General features: G+C 43.5%; 1 protein-coding gene across 1 annotated transcript in view; it reads left to right on the top strand.

Annotated features, from left to right (window-relative positions):
• The window catches only part of col19a1 (collagen, type XIX, alpha 1), a 39475-nt gene that overhangs the window by 3437 nt on the left and 14375 nt on the right, over positions 1 to 21663 (top strand). Inside the window, exons 4-7 of the mRNA XM_024141616.2 lie at positions 12157 to 12280; positions 12641 to 12916; positions 17682 to 17761; positions 21006 to 21173. Of these exons, the coding sequence (XP_023997384.2) occupies positions 12157 to 12280; positions 12641 to 12916; positions 17682 to 17761; positions 21006 to 21045 (520 nt within the window). The 3' untranslated portion in view covers positions 21046 to 21173. The remainder of the gene's footprint in view (positions 1 to 12156; positions 12281 to 12640; positions 12917 to 17681; positions 17762 to 21005; positions 21174 to 21663) is intronic.

Here is a 21663-nt window from a genome sequence, read left to right as displayed (position 1 = left end):
CGAGTCTGTCAGTCAGTGTGTGATCATGTTGCTTTGTTTTGGAATTGACTGAAGTCCTGATCCCTCAGGCCATGTGGCTGTGCTCTGTTGGAGCGGTTTCCATTAAGCTCTGGCTTAAAGGCATACAGGACAGCACAGGTGTAGGATCTTTCTTAATTTGAGCCAGTTTGCTACAGCAGGAGAAGAATCCTGCACACAACAAGAACATCTGAACCGTTATAGTGTGGATTATAATGAGGGATGTTTTTTAGGGGTTGATACATTTTTGTGATATAAAATCAAGTCTGAAATTTCAAAGTGGAAATTTCAAACTTCAGAATCCTTTACAATATCAAATACACTACACGTTCTAGTTCTCCTGCAACAGGGTGATCAAATTAAGATCCAACATCTGCTAGGTTGTGTACTAATGATCAAGCTAATGCTGCGTAGTGTTCTTTACTTGAGATAATTGGAATTGCCAGTCAGAGTAGAGGCTGTGTGACTGAACACTTTATTGGAACAGGCTCTGGCTTTAGGAGATATACTATAGAGACACGAGAGTAGGCTTACATGAATGTACTAATGGACTTTTACTATATTAAGTGTACTAGTGGTTATACTAATGGATGCATTGTGCTTTACTGAGCTACTGTAGAATCAAGAAAATAAATGTGTAATGTAATTTTTATTATGTGAGAACCAAGGGTGTGGTTCATGGAGCTGCCGTGTTTTATAGTCTATCATGAGAGAATATACATCAACGAACCACCTGATTCGGTTCTTTGTTTCCCAGCTTGTTCCAATGGATCTCTATAGACTCTGAAGGAGAGACATACTGCACAACATTCACAGAGTTGTTTAGAGGTTTATCCACCTATTAAATGGACAAACTCACTCACATAAATCAGTCCTCCACATGGCATAGACCGCCTGGACTGGCCTGAGATTTGAAAACAAGCCAGGATGATACGAATTCCGTTGCAGCAAACAAATATTTCTCAGGGTGTAGTTTGCTGCCTCCTGTTCAGCTGATATGTGGAATACTGGTTTCACCCCTGCTCAATGCAGGTAGACATATCGCAGGGAGAAGGAGAGACCAGAGAAGAGAGAAGAGACGACAGAAAAGAGAGAGAAAGAGGAGAATACCAGAGAGAGAGAGAGAGAGACCAGAAAAGAGAGAGAGAGAGGACCAGAGAGAGAGAGATAGAGAGAGAGAGACCCGAAAGAGAGAGACCGAAAGAGGGGACCATAAAGAGAGAGAGGAGAGACCAGAGAGAGAGATAGAGAGACCAGAAAGAAGGAGACCAGGAGAGAGGGAGACCAGAAAGAGAGAGAGACCAGAAAGAGAGAGAGAGACAGAAAGAGAGAGAGTACCAGAGAGATAGCAGAAAGATAGATGAAGAAAGAGAGAGAGAGAGAGAGGAAGAGGAGAAAAAGAGAGGAGGGAGAGGAAAGAGGTAGGGAGAAAGAAATTACACTGGGGTGAACCTGATCCGCCTACACAGATAATTCTTTTGCTTTGGCTAACAAGGTAACCGAGATGGAATCCGCTACTGCGAGACGTGTAGAGAATAATTTGTACAGAAATATTGATATACATTCTGTTTGAGGGAGGACATTTTTTACTCAAGGTAAAGATAGTATACAGGTATATGATGCTACCGTGGTATATGAGTAATCAGGTATATGTGCTACCGTTGGCTGATATATAAAGTACTAGGGTATGTGGTAATATACGGTATTTGTACCGGTGAAATCGGTCAGATGACCGTGGTATATATTACATTATATGGCTAAGCTACCGTGGGTCAATTAGTATATACAGTGAAATGAGTTGCGTAAGCGCGTGGTATATCCATAAACAGTATCTGCCAGAAATAATCTACCGTACGTTACTATAGTAGTACAGGTAGTAGCGGCTACATATCGTGTTATATGACACGGTATATGAATATTGCACCCTCACCTTGGGATATGTATAATAGAACCCATTATAGTGGTAATCTACTTATAGTTTATACAGAGTAATATGGATATGTTACCGTACGGTTGGATTATAATTTATAGCAGGTAATATGTTGTAGCGTGGGTATTAATTACAGTATTAATGAGTGTCAGCTGGTTATATGGTAATTACTACGGGATAATATGAATGCTTAGCCGAGTGGTCGGTGGGGTGAGTGTTAGGCGTTAATGTATAATACATTGTTAGGTGATGAGATGCTACGGGTGCTGTGTGTGGGGGTATATATACAGGGTAGTGATGAGTTCTTGACTGTGTGGGATGGATACGTATACAGTATATGTGTGCCCTACCCGTGGGGGGAGGTATATATCAGTAGTGTCTATGATGCGACTCCTGGGTCTATGGAGTATACAGGTATATGATTAGTGTGGGTACTCGTTTTATATGATGCGACTGGCTTGGGAGTGAGTCTATAACAGGTAATGATGTATGCTACTCTGGGTATATATACAGGTATATGTGCTACGTGGTTTATTATATACAGGTTTTATATGTTAGCTACGTGTATTACATTTATTTATGACGTTGTCTATCCTTGTGTAGTTAGTATGACAGGTATATATTCGTACCGTTCTATTTGATGTGTTGTGGGTGTTTTCTTGTTGCTGTATTTTTGTATTATTACATGCTAGTATAGTGCGTTGACGTTGGGATAGTACTACGATGTATATTGTGATGCTACACATGGTCAGGTGTTGGGTATAGGTGGTACACATGTATGGTATTATTAGCTTCTAACGTGTTCGTGTATATGTGGTATACACAGGTCGCGTTAATGGAGTTGCTCTCCGTGTGATGGGTTATAGTATATTACAGGGATATCATGGCTTGCTTCACATGTGGTGGTCCCTGTTGTTATATGACAGTTTTATTATTATGCTACCGTTGGATGATACCTATAACATCTATTTATGTACTCATTTCGTGTGCTTGTTAGGGTGGTTCTGGGGTAACTGTAAGTATACAGGTTATTATTGATGCTTAGCCGTCTTGGGGTGGTATAGTACCTACAGGTATATGTATGTCTACCGTGGTACCCATATCACGTGTACTTATCTGACGCTACCATGTGCAGTCTCAGTATATCACTAGTGTTATATGACTGCCCCATACTGGTCCCTCTTGTCCTAATCGCTATATATCATCTATAGCTACTATTGGTGCTACTCTGTGATTCCTGCCTGTCAGGCCATAGTTTAATATCACAAGGTTAATGATTCCCCTTATCTACGTGGAGATCATATTAACAGTATCAAATGTATGCAAATACCGTTCCATTGTTAATATCTACACGGCCTACCCGTATGTATTGCCCTACCCGTCCTTGGGGGTACAATCAAGTGAAGTCGATACATGATATATCCGATCCTCTTACCGTTGAAAGGGTCCTTATTATATTACCTTGTATATGAGATGTCTACTGTGCTTCCCTCTCCCGTAATACTATACAGGGTTATTATCTGGATGCCCGATGATGCTACCCGTGTTGTATATACAGTCATACCCCTGCACTTACCTGACTCGTCGACCCTTTGTCCTTCGCTCCTGCTCGGTTATCATATACTCCTTATACTTTTCCTTCACTCTCTACCTTTGTGCTCTGCTACGGTGACAGTCCTGTGTGCGCTCAGCTTCAACCGGCTCTTCACCCTTTTTATGGTCAGAATCGACTCTTGGTAGCTAAGTGCTATACTCAACAGGGTTGGTTTAAACTTCCCACGGCTCCTTCTGTGAACCAGTCTATTAATGGATGAAAATTGTACCCACAATCGCTACTGATAAGATCTCTAACTCGTGTCTAAGTAGTGTCTGCTAAATACTCTAGTAAACTTGACACTACCTGTTCGGTATTTATGCAAGAGGATCTCATTTGAATCATTTCGTAGAGTACTCGTGAATGATCACACCGCAGTATGACACCTATTATAACGCATTCTTACAAATTGTAAAGTGTTAATCCCTTTTGTTAACTACCCGCCGACTTTCCTTATCCGATGGCTTCCTTACGGAACGATACACCACACTCATTCCTCAAGTACGACTTCAGCCAAGTCGGGAACACCGGTTCCGCTGGTTAGGAAGCTACCAGTGCATCTTTCTATCAACCTCCGAGTTGTGTCCATCCTTCGTATGGTTTACTATGGCTTTTGCTCTAAAGAACAACCGCCGACGCCATGTCATCCTCCTGGGGCGACGGACAAAGACGCTAGGAATTCTTTGTGCTTTTACAGTGCCAAATCTCACATCTCTATCCTGGCCAAAAGCACCATCACACTCCACATCACCTCTTGTCCCTCTCTGGTCAGTGAGCCTAGCAATCACTTGTGCGACATCTCGCCATACAATATGTTCCTCTCCAGCCAGTCTCCTTATTATTCTCCTCTGCCTCTAATGGCCTGGTCTTAGCCTGCTGTGCGCCCTGAACTGTTGGATGGCGATAATATCCATAGTGAAGCAAGGCCAGATGAATATCCAGATGACCTCACTGAATCAAGAACGTCTGACTCCGAGACCGTCCTCCTGTGTCAGGCAACCATGGTATGAGGAAAGCTTCTGAACCCGTACATGACAGGTCGACTCTCACCACAGAACAGATCAGACAAGACAGACTGACAGACAGACAGACAGGACAGCGACCAGACGAGAGCAGCACAGAACAGATCAGGCCAGACAGCACAGACAGACAGAGCTAGGGACCCAACATCACACGACTCAGATCAGCACTCAACCACGTTAGTGGGAGAGGACACAGGGGGAGAGAGAGATACGATCTGAACTGAAGAGATAAAGCCGGTTTGCGAAGAGACCAGCAACTAGGAGTGCAAAGAGACCCGAAGAGTGAGAGAGAGAGAGGCGTGGTGACCGGAGAGGAGGCAGTGGAGAAAGAGGGCAGAGAGAAGGGAGAGAAAGGAGTGTGAGTGTGAGACGGGAGAGAAGAGAGGGTGCAGAGAGAAGGAGATGAGAAGAGACGTGCTGACGTGGTGCTGAGAGGGAGAAAATAGGAGAGCGGAGGAAAACTCCGCGGCCATCTCCTCACTTGCTCCGAACATCCTTAGTCTCTAGTAGCTCTTTTTCTCACTGCTGCCTGCCCCCTGTTCCAGCTTAGGGCCAACTGTCCCTGTCCCTCTTGTACTATGCGTGCCTTGCGTTAGGCACAATTCCGTAGTAAGGATCTACCACTCTAGATGTCCATAGCGAAAGGGTGCTGCACTAACCCCCGGCAAAGCCTCTTCCAACCATTCTCCACGCGCCCCACTGGCTCTGAACATATAGGCACCCTCCTCTCCTTCTCCTCCCCCGCCTCCTCCCCCTCTCGCCCGGATGACTTCGTCCACTTTTGAACTTTAACGCGTTCCTCGTACCCGTCACTCCCCGCCCTCCGCTTTCCCCAAACGTGTCATAACGCACTCGCTGGTTCTGCTCCACCAATCCCGCTCCTCTCCTCTTCCCCTCTCTCACGTGCGCTCTCTTGCCAATCTCTTCCTTTCTCTCTACCTCTCCACAACCCTTCTCCAAGCCAACTCTCACTCGTTCTTTACTTCTCAAGATAAAGGCAAGGCTCTCGACGTCTTCTGTGCCTGCGTCATATTTTCCTGTCCACTGGCAGCTCCCAGGCCGTCAGAATCGATACCTCGTTAGCCCGCGAGCACAAGATCTCATACCATTCTCTATCCCAGTCGACTGCCGCCTCTGTAGTGACTCCTTTGTTCTCCACCAGCGTCCTCTCTTATCTATGGCACACGTCTACTCTTTCTTCAGCTGAGGAAGACTCTTCGTATCTGCCTACCTCACCCGCTCATTCAAACTCATCCTTGACCGCTGGCTACGTCCTTCGCCTTCAAGAGAGCGAAGAGTATGCACCCCTTCTGAAATACTCTCTACATATCTCATTACAGTCTCCCCTACTGAAGTGTGCGAAGGAACACATCCTCCACTACATCAACCCTACGAGATGGAACTGACTCTGCGCTTCTGATTGTACATTCTTTTGTGTCTGCCGGCTATTCCAAGACGCGCATGACAGGTTCTGCTGAACATCACAAACAGTCCCCATCACGCCCTCTGGTCCCATGCTCTCTGTTCTGCGCTCTGCGTCTGTTCCCGTTTCCTCCTGCCTAGCTGTTGACTCCTCCGTCTTCCTGTCTGTGTCTTCCGTCCGAAAATCCTGTGCTCTGGGTCTTCAAAGATAGCTCAGTCGTCATTCACTGAGACTGTCTGTCCTGTCTGTCTCGCCCTGCCTTGTCTGCTAACGGTGAGCGCTCCGGCCAACTGCTAAGCTAAACTCTCTTCTCCTCTGCTCTCTCCTGCTGAGAACACATCCGGTGGCCTTGATAACCTGTCGACCTCAGATCCTCCCTCTCCACCCCTCCTCGATTGGGCTCCTGTCGTCCTGGTGATGCCTGGTAGTCTGTGCTTGTGTCGCTTGTCTTGTCTGTCTTGTGTCTGTCTGTGTCGTGTCGTCTGTTCCTCGTACCTGCTCTGGTGCTGACCTAACGGGTATGGTGTGTAGTCCAAGTGCCTTGTGCGAGTGCTGTCTGTCCTTGCCTGTCGCTGTCTGTCTGTCTGTCTGAGTGCGTCTGTCTTGTCGTGCCCTGTCCTGTCTGTCTGCCTGAGCCCATCTACAATCTACCTCTCCCTACTTACCTATTTTGCTCTTGTTACCCACTATTCTCATCTGCACCATTCTTCGCAAATCACCATCGTGTCTGATATGGCTACTTCGCCACCATGGTGCTTCTGCCTTTGACCTCCCTTATCTGCAACAACTCATTTGCTCACATTGTATATAGACTTTATTTTTCTTACTGCCGTCCTATTATTGATTCGCGTGATCGTTATTCTCTTACTCCATGGTGTGTCCAACTCGTCTGTTCCCGTCATGGCTGTTCCTGACTGTCCAAGATTGCTTTGCTTATCTTTGCCAGAATCGCGAATTCGTAATGATGCCTTGTTTCCCAATCTAATGCCCTCTCCTAACTCTAGTGTATCCAATAATGCCGTAAAATAAAATTATCCTACCAACAATCACTCTTTGTGCGTCTTGTTATCTGCATGTCGGTCCGCTGTGGTCTTCTCCCTGTTTGGTCGATCTGGTCCTTGAATCCGCAGATGTCTTGCGATGCCTGTCTGTCTTCCGGTGCATCTTCTGTCTGTTGGTAGACTTGTTCTTGCCTTCCCCTTGTGGTGTCGTGTTCTGCCTTAGTGTCTGTCTGAACCACCTGTAGGTGCGTGGTTCGTGTCACTGCCGTCCGTTCTGTCCGCTCTGCTCGTCATTGTTTCCTGGGGCGTGCTGTCCTGATCGGTTGACTAGCTGTCTCTATGTGCTTTGTGCATAAGTCGTAGTGCGTGCTGTCGGTCATCACCCCACCTCAACCTAACTCGGAAGAACGGACTTGCTTTCTGTTTCTCTGTCCTGTCTGTGCATGTGGTGCGTGTCCTGCTCTGCCCTGTTCTCCGTGAAGTGACTGCTCTGTGCTTGAACTGTTCTGCGACTGCTGTGGGTGCATCTCGGTCCTTGTCCGCTAGCTGTTTCTGTGCTTTGTCGCTGTCTGTCGTTCTCCTGTGCTGTCACCTGTTCTAGATGAGTGAACTGTCTGTCTGTGGGCTGTTCTGTCTGTGGTGCTGTCGGACTTGTCGTGCGTGTCTGGTCTTGGTTGCAACACACTTTTGTTGTATATGTGCTATGTCAGTTATGGAGATTGCTGCTGTATGGTTGTGTTGTTGTCTATTCTCATGAAGTGGGTGAGGTGTTCCATTTTATTCATCTGTGGTGCTGTATTCTAGCCTGTAATGTAAGTGTCTCTAGAATGTTTACTGTATTCCATCCTATTAATAAAGTATGTGTGTACTGTAATTCCAGCCTAAGTTGTAAGTCTCAGATTACTGGTATTCTATACCTATAATATAAGTATGTGTTGCCTACCGCTACCTCAATGCCTGTTATGAAAGTGTCACAGAGTTTACTGTGATTCTATCCTTAAGTATAAGTATGTGTGCGACTTACTCCGTTAATTCGTTATCTTATAACTGTATATAATGTGTGCTATACTTAGCTCAAGCCTGCAATGTAAGTCTCAGAATGTTACTGTATTCTATCCCCGTAATATAAGTATGTGTGTTACTGTATTCTATCCTATAATATAAGATTTGTGTTACTGTACTCAAGCCTGTAATGTAAGTCTCAGAATGTTACTTGTATTCTATCCTGTAATATAAGTATGTGTGTTACTGTATTCTATCCTATATTATATAGATCTCAGTGTGGTACTGTATTCTACCCTGTAATATAAGGCTCATGTGTGTTACTGTATTCTACCCTTAATATACGTTCAGTGTGTACTGTATCTACCCTGTAATGTACGTCTCAGTTGTTACTGATTCTCCCTGTAAATAAGTATGTGTGTTACTGTACTCTATCTCTGTAATTATAGTCTCAGAATGTATATGTATTATATCCTGTAATATAAGTTGTGTGTTACTGTACTCTACCTGTAGATATCAGTCTCAATTGTGTACTGTGTATTCTACCCTGTAATGTAGTCTCAGTGTGTTACTGTATACATACCTCGTAATATAAGTGCTTAATGTTATCTGTATTCTACCCTGTAATGTAAGTCTCAGTGTGTTACTGTATTCTACCCTATAATGTAAGTCTCAGTGTGTTACTGTATTCTATCCTATAATGTAAGTCTCAGTGTGTTACTGTATTCTACCCTGTAATGTAAGTCTCAGTGTGCTACTGTATTCTATCATATAATGTAAGTCTCAGTGTGTTACTGTATTATATCCTGTTTAATGTAAGTCTCAGTGTGTTACTGTATTCTACCCTGTAATGTAAGTCTCAGTGTGTTACTGTATTCTACCCTGTAATGTAAGTCTCAGTGTACTGTATTCTACCCTATAATGTAAGCTCAGTGGTGTTACTGTATTTTATCCTATAATGTAAGTCTCAGTGTGTAACTGTATTCTACCCTGTAATGTAGGTCTCAGTGTGTTACTGTATTCTATCCTATAATGTAAGTATCAGTGTGTTACTGTATCTATCCTATAATGTAAGTCTCAGTGTGTTACTGTATTCTACGATGTAATGTAAGTCTCAGTGCGTTACTGTATTCTACCCTGTAATGTAAGTCTCAGTGTGTTACTGTATTCTACCCTGTAATGTAAGTTACAATTTCTATCTTTCTTTTTAACTTTCTTTTTATCTCTCTCAATATTCTGTCTCATGATACCACTGAACACGTCAGTGAAATTGCAAATTCATTGTTTCCAACTGGGGTTATTCTCTCGCTCTCTCTGTTTCTCTTTCTATTCTTTGTTCTCTCTCTCTATTCCACCCACACACTTTAGAGTCTGAAAGAAAGTGCTTGCATTCACACTTTCTTTGATTGTTTGCATATTCATAGTCTATGCATCACCGAGGTAACATATTCATAGTCTCTGCATCACCGAGGTAACATATCCCTTCCGAGCTTCATCTGGTTGTGCTTCTTGTTTGTGTTTCTTGAACACGAGMTGACGATGTCATTTTGGMACCATGATTAGATTTCTGTCAGACTCACTTTGTCAAAGAGTGAAAGAAGAGGGCAAATCAAATAGTTTTCAGAAAGTTTTGTCACTAAAGTGGTATCTTATTTCTCCCCACAACCCCACAGCAGTAAGAGAGTAACATTTTTTAAATCAATGTTTTTAACGGTCAATCTTTCTGTGGGTGAATTAGCAATACTCATCAAATGAAGCACTTCTAGACCAGAGGTTAAAACGAAGGGTCCTAGTTTTGACCTTAGAGGATTCATAGACAGGCACCACTGGACTGGCACTCAGAAAGGAGAGGACTTTAAATGTGTTTGGGGGGAAAAGCAAACGCTGTTCACAAACCAAATCCACTTGATAGGAGCATGTGTTTGAGCCGCAGATGGTAAGCTGTGGAGGAGGGGGGGGTGAGGAGGAGGAGGGTAGAGGGTGGGAGGAGGTGTCAGTAACGTATAACCCTTGACATCTAACCCCTCGGGGTCAAGTGTTCCAATGTAGATAATGTGTGTAAATGACCTCAACAGGCTCATTTACACACACTAACATTAGATAGAAATACAGTGGCATGCGAAAGTATTCACCCCCCTTGGCATTTTGTTGCCTTACACCCTGGAATTAAAATATATTTTTGGGGGGTTTGTATCATTTGATTTACACAATATGCCTACCACTTTGAAGATGCAAAGGGCTTCATAACAAAGGGGGTGAATACATATGCACGCACCACTTTTCAGTTAAATTATTTTTTGAATTTCACTTCACCAACTTGGACTATTTTGTGTATGTCCATTACATGAAATTCATATAAAAATCTATTTAAATTTCAGGTTGTAATGCAACAAAATAGGAAAAATGCCAAGGGGGGTGAATACTTTCGCAAGGCACTGTACCCTGAAGAACAGCTCTTCCCGGTAGAACAGATTGCAGCTCAGTGAGACCTAACCTGTGATATTAAAGGTTTGATGGAAATGAAAAGTACATGTTTTAGTCCCCTCTCTGGGTCGAAGTAGTCTAATTCCTTTAATGTATCTCTCCTTATTCTGGAGACATAACTATCCCACTGGGAACACATTGGTTGAATCAGTRTTTTTTTCACCAACGTGGAATAGACGTGGAATTATGTGCCCAGATGGGATCTCTGCTGTTTTATGCAGGAATTCCAAATCATTTCTTTAGGTGGAATCTCAGGGAATAAACCTCTATTTTTATGAATAGTCCTGCTCGTCTCTCTCCATTGAATTGCAATATAAATGTTCTCTTTTTGCCCCAAGGCGACAATTCACCTTCCCAGTCTCTCTCTTTCTCTCGCCTACCCTCAGAAAGCATTTGATCTTTCTGTGGCTTTAACCTCGCTGCATATATATTTTAATCATATCTGTGTCACGTTCTGTGAGAATTCAAGGATACACAAGGCAGGAGGTATGGCTCTGGAGAATAGGACATGATCTATGAAGAGGAGAACTCATTTCAGCCTATCTGAAGTGAGCTTAGTCTCTCTCTTACTCTTTTGTCACCTCTCTCTCTCTCCTCTCTCCTCTCTCTCTATCTCCCCCCACCTCTATCTTCTTCCCCGTCTCTCTCTTCTCCTCTCTCTCTCGCTCCCCAGACCCCTCTCTCTCTTTCCTTCCCACCACTCCTCTCTCCCTCCCTTCCTTGATCTCTCTCTCTGTCTGTATCCCGCTCTCTCTGTTGCTCCCTCCTTCTCTCTCTCTTCTCTCTCCTCATGTCTTTGAATGGCCTTATCATTGCATCATTGTGATTTAAGCTAAACCTGAATGATTGTGTTTCTGGTGCTTCACTTTTAGCTGTTAATGCATTATTATAGTCAAATCTGAACGTGAGTCCCAGGCTCAGTTTGAGGGGTTAAAGTGTTTATTCAACAGGATGGAAATAGGAGGAGAGAAGTATCAGTGGAGAAATGGAAGAGGAATAGTGTTAGTGTTTCTATAATGAATGAGGTCTATTTTGGTGTACCATCCCCATTACATTCAGTCTTCACAATGTGCTGGAGATGTTCTACCAACACGGTGTATCAGTTGAACTGAAACGTCTGGGTTAACAAACCTATTGTCTTTTCTTCTTTCTACCCTTTTACATTTTTCTCTTTATAACAATTTTCTTTCAAGCTATATACTGTAGTCACCATGGTCTTGTGTTTTCTAGTCCAGACCTGTTTGTGAAGTAAGAGGAATTGAATTGAAGTTTGAAAAAAGATTATTCGATTTGGAATGACAGGGATGCTGAAATAAATGTAATCTGTCTGATGAATCATGTTTGGCTTAAAACTCTAGCTTTTTATGTAAGCGGCCATTGGGCACTAGGAGGCTATAGAAGAACGTTGTCAAGTGATTCAACTGATTGGTTTGCTTACTACACAGTCATAGAAAGCTAGAAGATATCCAGCATGATTATTCATATTCATTCTGAATATTTATTTTTTGACAGTCCATTTAGCAAATGCTAATTTTATGGGTCAAATATTATACGTTAGCTATTAATGCTCTTCCAACAAGACTGAAAGTTCTGAAACAATGTTTTCACTGTATGCCCATTGTTAAGTTTTGCGATTCAATTTGACAATATGCAGCTCGAACAAGGTACATTTTGTCTTTCAGATTGGTGTTCCCCACGCGTCTGTCCAGTGAATACTCTCTAGTGACCACCTTCCGGCTGAGGAAAACCACAAAAGAAGACCGCTGGTATCTGTGGCAGATATTCGACCAGACGGGAGGTACCCAGGTAGGTCAGAGTGTCCACTAAAGGATATTCATGATGTCTGAGTTGCATGAAGTGGGTTTGGATCTATATTGATCATTGGTTGGTTGATTGCTGATCAGTCGATCGCTCACTCACTCTGCCAGTTCGCCCGGCAGGTCGGGTCTCCATCGGCTGGTTGGCTGGTAGGTTCGGTTGTCCGGTGTGGTCAGTAGGTCGGTTGGTTAACCATGTTCATTGATCAACGTTTTCATGCCATGACTGATGCCTGTATGACCCTATTAATGTAATGAATGAAGTAACACTTTACCGGCAGGTATAAAGCTTTATAACTTGTTATGAGACGATATAATGTCTTACAATCTCCTCCGGCTCTACCTTCAGGTGTCTGTAGTGTTGGACGGTGCTAAACGAGCAGTGGAGTTCTCAACCCGGGGCCTTCTGAAGAACAGCCTCCGCTACACCTTTAAGAGCCGAGACCTGCACACCCTGTTTGACCGCCAGTGGCACAAGCTGGGTGTGGCGGTCCAGAGCAGCATCGTCTCCGTTTACATGGACTGTAAACTAATAGAGAGGAGGCTGACAGACGAGAAGGATGATATCGACCCCAGCGGATATACRCTGATTACAACCCGGGTGGAGGATGGACGGCCTGTAGATGTACGTTTAGGCCTAAAGSCACAATCTGGAAATATAACCGTGCTGAAGTTCATAGACGGATGAAATGACTGACAGTCCATGAGATCGACATGATAGTTTTAAACATACAGTAATTATATATGGTTGCCCTCAAGGGCAATGTCTAGAAGGGTCCCAGCAAACCGGGAACGTTCCCAGAACATTAGCTAAGATTCCCATTAAGTTCTAGTTAGGACTTTATTTAACAGTAGGATGATAACATCCCTTTTGATAACAAAATATTTTATTTTTCAATAATATTTTAAATGAATTATAGTTGAAATATTCTCCTAACATTCATATATTTTGTGCACAACACCTGTAACAATCATCACAGAACATTCCCCAGTAGTTCTCATTAGRCTTCCAGGTAATGTAATAACACAGTATACCAGTAATGTTTTCCCAGCAAACCAAAATTGGTTCTGTGAAAGTTCCCAGAACATTCGTTAGGTTGTCGCAAATGTTCTTGTCACATAAAGACGGTCCATTCATGGTGATGAATGGTTAACATTTGCCTGATGTTGCGAGAGCATTCCTACAACACATTTAATCTGTTCGTTAAAGGTTCCCAGAATGTTTCATTAGGTTGTGGGAACAGTCTGGTGGGATCATTGTGGGTACATCACAAAATATATGTTCCCAAAACAGTCCAGTTATGTGGATGATTCTACAATGTTTCTTTTAGGGTACAAAACACATTCACCTGATGTTACAAGGATGATCCCAGGTGGTAAGGGTAGGCAACAACACATCTGCCACACTGATCCTCAACACGGGGAACCCTCAGGGGTGCATGCTTAGTCCCCTCCTGTACTCCCTGTTCACCCAAGACTGTATGGCCATGCACGATTACAAAACCATCATCATGGGAATGGCGCCGGAGGGGATGGCTGCCATTTTACAGGCTTCTAACCAACTGGGCTATTTTGTGTGTTTTTTCGCGTTGTTTGTAACTTATTTTGCACATAATATTGCTGCTAACGTCTCTTATGACTGAAAAGAGCTTCTGCACATCAGAACAGTGATTTCCTAACTTGAACTGGACGAAGATTTTTTCTTTAATAAGTCCGACGCGAAGGATATACTGCTTCTCCRATACCGGGCCCTAAATCCCTGTCATTCGCGAGAAGAAAAGACGGAAATACAGGGGGCGGAAATCGGGGTGCCTTGTGAAAATTTGTCGGCGAGTGATTAACCCGCCTCTACCATCCATTCTGTTGTCCAACATGCAGTCACTGGAAAATAAACGGGATAATCTCCGCTCGAGACCATCCTGCCAACGGGACATTAAAAACTGTAATATCTTATGTTTCACCGAGTCGTGGCTGGACCACGACACAGATTTTATACAGTTGGCTGGGTTTTCCATGCATCGTCAGGATAGAACAGATACGTCTGGTAAGATGRGGTGGTGGTGTGTGTCTATTTGTCAATAACAGCTGGTGCGCAATGTCTAATATTGCGCAAAGTCTCAAGGTATTGCTCGCCTGAGGKAGAGTACCTYATGATAAGCTGTAGACCACACTATCTACCAAGAGAGTTTTCATCTATATTTTCCGTAGCCGTCTATTTACCACAACAAACCAATGCTGGCACTAAGACGGCACTCAACAAACTGTATAAGGCTATAAGCAAACAAGAAAATGCTCATCTAGAAGTGGCGCTCCTAGTGGCCGGGGACTTTAATGTAGGCAATCTTAAATCCGTTTTACCTCATTTCTACCATTATGTCACATGTGCAATCCGAGGAAAAAAAACTCTAGACCACCTTTACTCCACACACAGAGAYGTATACAAAGCTCTGCCTCGCCCCATTTGGCAAATCTGACCATAATTCTATCCTCCTGATTCCTGCTTACAAGCAAAAACTAAAGCAGGAAGTACCAGTGACTTGCTCAATACAGAAGTGGTCAGATGATGCAGATGCTACGCTACAGCACTGTTTTGCTAGCACAGACTGGAATATGTTCCGGGATTCATCCAATGGCATTGAGGAGTATATACCATCTCAGTCACCGGATTCATCAATAAGTGCATCAACGACGTCGTCCCCACAGTGTCAGTACATACATATCCCAACCAAAAGCCATGGATTACAGACAACATCCTCATGAGCTAAAGGCTAAAGCTGCTGCTTTCAAGGAGCGGGACACTAATCCAGACGCTTATGAGAAATCCTGCTTTGCCCTCAGACGAACCATCAAACAGGCAAAGCGTGAATACAGGACTAAGATTGAATCCTCCTACACCGGCTCTGACGCTTGTCGGATGTGGTAGAGATTGCAAACTATTACGGACTACAAAGGGAAACCCAGCCACGAGCTGCCCAGTGACACGAGCCTACCAGACTAGCTAAAAGCCTTTTATGCTCGCTTCAAGGCAAGCAACACTGAAGCATGCATGAGAGCACCAGCTGTTCTGGACAACTGTGTGATCACGTTGTCCATAGCCGATGTGAGCAAGACCCTTAAACAGGTCTTGCTCACATCGGAAGGCCAGGGGGCCAGACGGATTACCATGACGTGTACTCAGAGCATGCACAGACCAACTGGCAAGTGTCTTCACTGACATTTTCAACCTCTCCCTGACCGAGTCTGTAATACCAACATGTTTGAAGCAGACCACCATAGTGCCCAAGAAAGTGAAGGTAATCTGCCTAAATGACTACTGCCCTGTAGCACGTCGATAGCCATGAAGTGTTTTGAAAGGCTGGTCATGGCTCACATCAACACCATCATCCCGGAAATCCTAGACCCACTCCAATTCGCGTACAGCCCCAACAGATCCACAGATGACGCAATCTAAAACTCACTCCACACTGCAATTTCCCACCTGGAGAAAAGGAACACCTATGTGCGAATGTTGTTCATTGACTACAGCTCAGCGTTCAACACCATAGTACCCTCAAAGCTCATCACTAAGCTAAGGACCCTGGGACTAAACACCTCTCTCTGCAACTGGATCCTGGACTTCCTGACAGGCCGCCCCCAGGTGGGGGGGGGGKCGGCCAACAACACATCTCCCATTCACATCGGCTGTAGTGGAGCGGGTCAAGAATTTGAAGTTCCCTGGTGTCCACATCACCAACAAATGATGTAAAGTGTTACCTTCCAAATCATGGTCCAAACAAACCAAGACACTCGTGAAGAGGACAACACCTTTTCCCCCTCAGGAGACTGAAAAGATTTGACATGTGTCCCCAGATCCTCAAAAAATTATACAGATGCACCATCGAGAGCATCCTCACCGGTTGCATCACCGCCTAGTGTGGCAACTGCTCGGCATCCAACCATAAGGCGCTACAGAGGGTAGTGCGTATGGCCCAGTACATCAATGGGGCCTAGCTTCCTGCTATCCAGCACCTATATACTAGGCGGTGTCAGAGGAAGGCCCAAAAATTGGCAAGTCTCCAGTCACCCAAGTCATAGACTGTTCTCTCTGCTACCACACGGCAAGCGGTACCGGAGCGCCAAGTCTAGGCCCAAAAGGCTCCTTAACAGCTTCTACCCCCAAGCCATAAGGCTGCTGAACATATTAATCAAATGCCCCCCCCCGCCTTTGTTTTAACGCTGCTGCTGCTACTCACTGTTTATTATCTATGCATAGTCATTTACCCCTACCTACAAGTACAAATTACCTTGACTAACCTGTACCCCCACACATTGACTCAATACCGGTACCCCCTGTATATAGCCTTGGTATTGTATTTTATTGTGTTACTTTTTATTTTTACTTTAGTTTAGTTAATATTTTCTTAACTCTATTTCTTGAACTGCATTGTTGGTTAAGGGCTTGTAATTAAGCATTTCACGGAAAGGTTTACACCTGTTGTATTCAGCGCATGTGACAAATACAATTTGATTTGATTTGATCATTAAGTTTTGTAGACAGCATGACGGTGGTTGGCCTGATCACTGACGACGAGTCAGTCAATAGGGAGGAGGTCAGAGACCTGGCAGTGTGGTGCCAGGACAACAACCTCTCCCTCAACAAGACAAAAGAGCTGATCGTGGACTACAGGAAAAGGAGGGCCGACTATGCCCCCATTCACACCAACTCCTATTCCTCTTCAGGAGACTGAAAAGATTTTGCATGGGTCCTCTCTCTGTCATAGACTGTTCTCTCTGCTGCCGCATTGTTGGTTAAGGGCTTGTAAGTTAGCATTTCTCGGCGCATGTGACAAATAACATTTTATTTGATAACTGAATGTTTGCATAACTGTACAGTTTTTGTGTTTTGGGAACATATCTCTTTGTCCAGCCAATGTTACCACAACATAATTAAATATTCTTGGAACCTTTAAAGAACAGATGAAATGTGTTCTGGGAACATACTTGTAATATCTAATGTTTTTTCCACCCTTAAAGAACCATTCTAGAATCCTCCGCACAACTGGACAGTTTTTGTGTTTGGGGAACATATATTTTGTGATGTCCCCAAAAGTCTCACCAGACTGTTCCCACAACCTAATGAAACATTCTGGGAACCTTTAAAGAACAGTTCTTGAATGTTCTTGAAACATCAGGCAAATGTTTTATAACAAGCATTCTAAAAGAACATTTGCCGCGACCAAACGAATGTTCTGGGAACTTCCCAGAAGCAATTTTGGTGTGCTGGGTTTGTTTTAGTATCAGGCAAAGAAACATGTTTTAATTTTCAAAATATATATTGTTAGCATTTAAAAAGTTAGTTTTTCTCTATATCTGAATCATCATAATGTCCTAACAGATGTCTTTCTCTCCAGATCGAACTGCAACAAATCCTGATCTACTGTGACCCATACCTGGCTGAGATGGAGAACTGCTGTGGCAGGCAGGATCTACGGTAAGATATTTTACATTTTTATTTTATTTTTCTTTTAAGTATGGTGCACATTTTAGGACATACATGAGATCTTCGACGTGGCTTGATATACAGTAGAGCAGGGCTATTACATTCTTACCCTACGAGTTCTGGAGTACTTCTAGTTTCTGTTCTACCTGATAATTAATTGCACCCACCTGGTTTCCCAGGTCTAAATCAGTCCCTGATTAGAGGGAAATATATGTTTTTAAAGCAGTGGAACTGGCTTCTGGTCGAGATTTGAATTTAAGGCAGTAGGTAATATAATCTGGTTGAGTTGTGTTTGTCCTTCTTGAAAATACCCAACTGTATTATGTTTCTTCCATAAGGGACATCTTATCCAGGTTACTGTGCAATATCTTTGTGACAGCTGCTGATGTAAACTGGATTTATAAATACATTTGATTGATTGATAGATTGATAGATAGATATTCTTCTGTTAGTCATATTGCAGACCAGGTCAATGGAGAGTGACCTACAGACTGTGGATGAATCCCAAATAGCACCCTATTCCCAGTATAGTGCACTACATTTGACCAGAGCCCATAGGAAAACGTGTGCAATTTGGACTGCTAACTGTGTTTAAAAGGAGAAGTGACCTTTGACATTTTGACAGTTAGGCCTATATGTATTCATAACCATGTGTCATCTCAGTGAGTGTTGGGTTATGTTGATTCAATGTGCCAGGTCACATTTTTATTTTATTTATTTTTATTTTATTTTACCTTTTACCAGGTAAGTTGACTGAGAACACGTTCTCATTTGCAGCAACGACCTGGGAATAGTTACAGGGAGAGGAGGGGATGAATGAGCCAATTGTAAACTGGGGATTATTAGGTGACCGTGATGTTGAGGCCAGATTGGGAATTTAGCCAGGACACCGGGGTTAACACCCCTACTCTTACGATAAGTGCCATGGGATCTTTAATGACCTCAGAGATCAGACACCCGTTTAACGTCCCATCCGAAAGACGGCACCCTACACAGAGCAGTGTCCCAATCACTGCCCTGGGCATTGGGATCTTTGTTTAGACCAGAGGAAAGAGTGCCTCCTACTGGCCCTCCAACACCACTTCCAGCAGCACCTGGTCTCCCATCCAGGGACTGACCAGGACCAACCCTGCTTAGCTTCAGAAGCAAGCCAGCAGTGGTATGGCAGGTGGTATGCTGCTGGCGCCACATGTGGTTATTGGTGGAGTGTGTGTTTCAGTGACCTCTCACCTTTGGCCTATGACATATATATCCATAACCAGGATGTTATCTCAGTGTGCATTGAGTTTCAGTACTGGGGCTCAGTCAATATGGTAGGAAATAATGTATTGGCATTCAAAACCTTAAGTATTGTCCTTTCCTCGTTCCCCTGGGACAGTTATCTAGTTCCACAGTAATTAAGGTTCTCATTTGGGTCAATGAATCATTGGACATGAACTGATTATAAATACGGTAGTGGTACTGGACTGTTATTACATTTCAGACTATTGGAGAACTGCATTTCAACATGTGTTGTATTATAATTGTCTGGTTTCCTATACCCAAATTAAGCCTACTCCTAAACTAAATAGCACTTTCATTGGAGATGTTACATTGCTTTCTAGACCAAAATTCTGTCTAGTCCTGGACTCAATTTCAAGTGAACTAGAAAACATAATTGAAAACAACATGAAATGATTAGGCTTAATGTGGTTCCAGGAAACTGGCCCTTAAATAGCAGAGTAATGTGTCTTAACAGTTTGTATGCAGTGGGCATATACAAAATAGTCCAAATTGGTGAGGTGAAATAAAAAATAAAAAATGTAATGGAAAAGTGGTGCGTGCATATGTATTCACCCCCTTTGCTATGGAAGCCCCTAAATAAGAGCTGGTGCAACCAGTTACCTTCAGAACTAATTAACGTAATAAATTAAGTCCACCTGTGTGCAAGTGCCACATGATCTGTCACATGATCTCAGTATATATACACTGATATACCTGTTCTGAAAGGCCCCAGAGTCTGCAACACCACTAAACAAGATGCACCACCAAGCAAGCGGCACCATGAAGACCAGGGAGCTCCAAACAGGTCAGGGACAAAGTTGTGGAGAAGTACAGATCAGGGTTCGGTTATAAAAATCCATTATTAAAAAATGGAAAKAATATGGCACCACAACAACCTGCCAAGAGARGGACACCCACCAAAACTCCCAGACCAGGCAAGGAGAGCATTAATCARAGAGGCAACAAAGACACCAAAGATAACCCTGAAGGAGCTGCAAAGCTCCACAAAGGAGATCGGAGTATCTATCCATAGGACCACTTTAAGCCGTACATTCCACAGAGCTGGGCTTTACGGAAGAGTGGCCAGAAAAAAGACATCGCTTAAAGAAAAAAATAAGGAAGCACGTTTGGTGTTCGCCAAAAGGCACGTGGGACACTCCCCAAACATATGGAAGAAGGTACTCTGGTCAGTCGAGACTAAAATGTAGCTTTTTGGCCATCAAGGAAAACGCTATGTCTGGAGCAAACCCAACACCTCTCATCACCCCATCCCCACAGTGAAGCATGGTAGTGGCAGCATCATGCTGTGGGGATGTTTTCATCGGCAGGACCTGGGAAACTGGTCAGATATGAAGGAATGATGGATGGCGCTAAATACAGGGAAATTATTGAGGGAAACCTGTTTCCGTCTTCCAGAGATTTGTGACTGGGGCGAAGGTTCACCTTCCAGCAGGACAATGACCTTAAGCATACTGCTAAAGCAACACTCGAGTGATTTAAGGGGAAACATTTAAATGTTTTGGAATGTCCTTGTCAAAGCCCAGACCTCAATCCAATTGAGAATCTGTGGTATGACTTTGTACACCAGCGGAACCCATCCAACTTGAAGGTGCTGGAGCAGTTTTGCCTTGAAGAATGGGCAAAAATCCCAGTGGCTAGATGTGCCAAGCTTATAGAGACACACCCCAAGAGACTTGCAGCTGTAATTGCTGCAAAAGGTGGCTCTACAATGTATTGACTTTGGGGGGATGAATAGTTATGCATGCTCAAGTTTTCTGCCTTATTTCTTGTTTGTTTCACAATACAAAATATTTTGCATCTTCAAAGTGGTAGGCATGTTGTGTAAATCAAATGATACAAATCCCCCAAAAATCTATTTTAATTCCAGGTTGTAAGGCAACAAAATAGTAAAAATCCCAAGGGTGGTGAATACTTTTGCAAGCCACTGTATATCTTTGTATTGATCCTACAGTGTGAGCCTAGCAGGGAGGGCCCTGGTGCTGGAGGGGTGACTCCCAATCCCTTGGATACAGCTGGAGCAGGCCAGCTCCCCCAGATGCTCTCCCAGCCCGTCCAGCCAGCCCAGGTCCAGCGGGTCCAGCATTCCAGCAGTGGCAGATGTCAATGTTCAGCAGGAAAGGTACAGTCCATAGAAATATCCTGCGTCCCAAACAGCACTCTATTCTCTGTATTTGTGCACTACTTTTGACCTAGGCCAATAGGGAATAGGGTGCCATTACGGACGTAACCATACATATTACTGGAGTGATCTATGGTATAAACCTTATTGACTCTAGAATGTGTTGATAAAGGCAGCCATCTTGGTTTTCTAATTCATTCTGTGGTACAATCAGTCAAGTTGAGGAACGCTCAACTCCGTTCTCCTATATCCGGTCTCTTATTTCTGTTCTCTTATATCTGTTCTCTTATATCCGTTCTCTTATATCCGTTCTCTTATATCCGTTCTCTTATATCCGTTCTCTTATATCCGTTCTCTTATTTCCGTTCTCTTATCAAGAGACCCGGATATAACAGAGGAGAACGGATATAAGAGAACGGATAATAAGAGAACGGATATAAGAGAACGGATATAAGAGAACGGATATAAGAGAACGGTATAAGAGAACGAT

The sequence above is a fragment of the Salvelinus sp. IW2-2015 genome, unplaced genomic scaffold, assembly GCF_002910315.2.
Source record: "Salvelinus sp. IW2-2015 unplaced genomic scaffold, ASM291031v2 Un_scaffold2632, whole genome shotgun sequence".
Classification (NCBI taxonomy): Eukaryota; Metazoa; Chordata; class Actinopteri; order Salmoniformes; family Salmonidae; genus Salvelinus; species Salvelinus sp. IW2-2015.
Note: the sequence above shows the minus strand (reverse complement) of the source record. Positions and strands in the feature narration are given on the sequence as shown.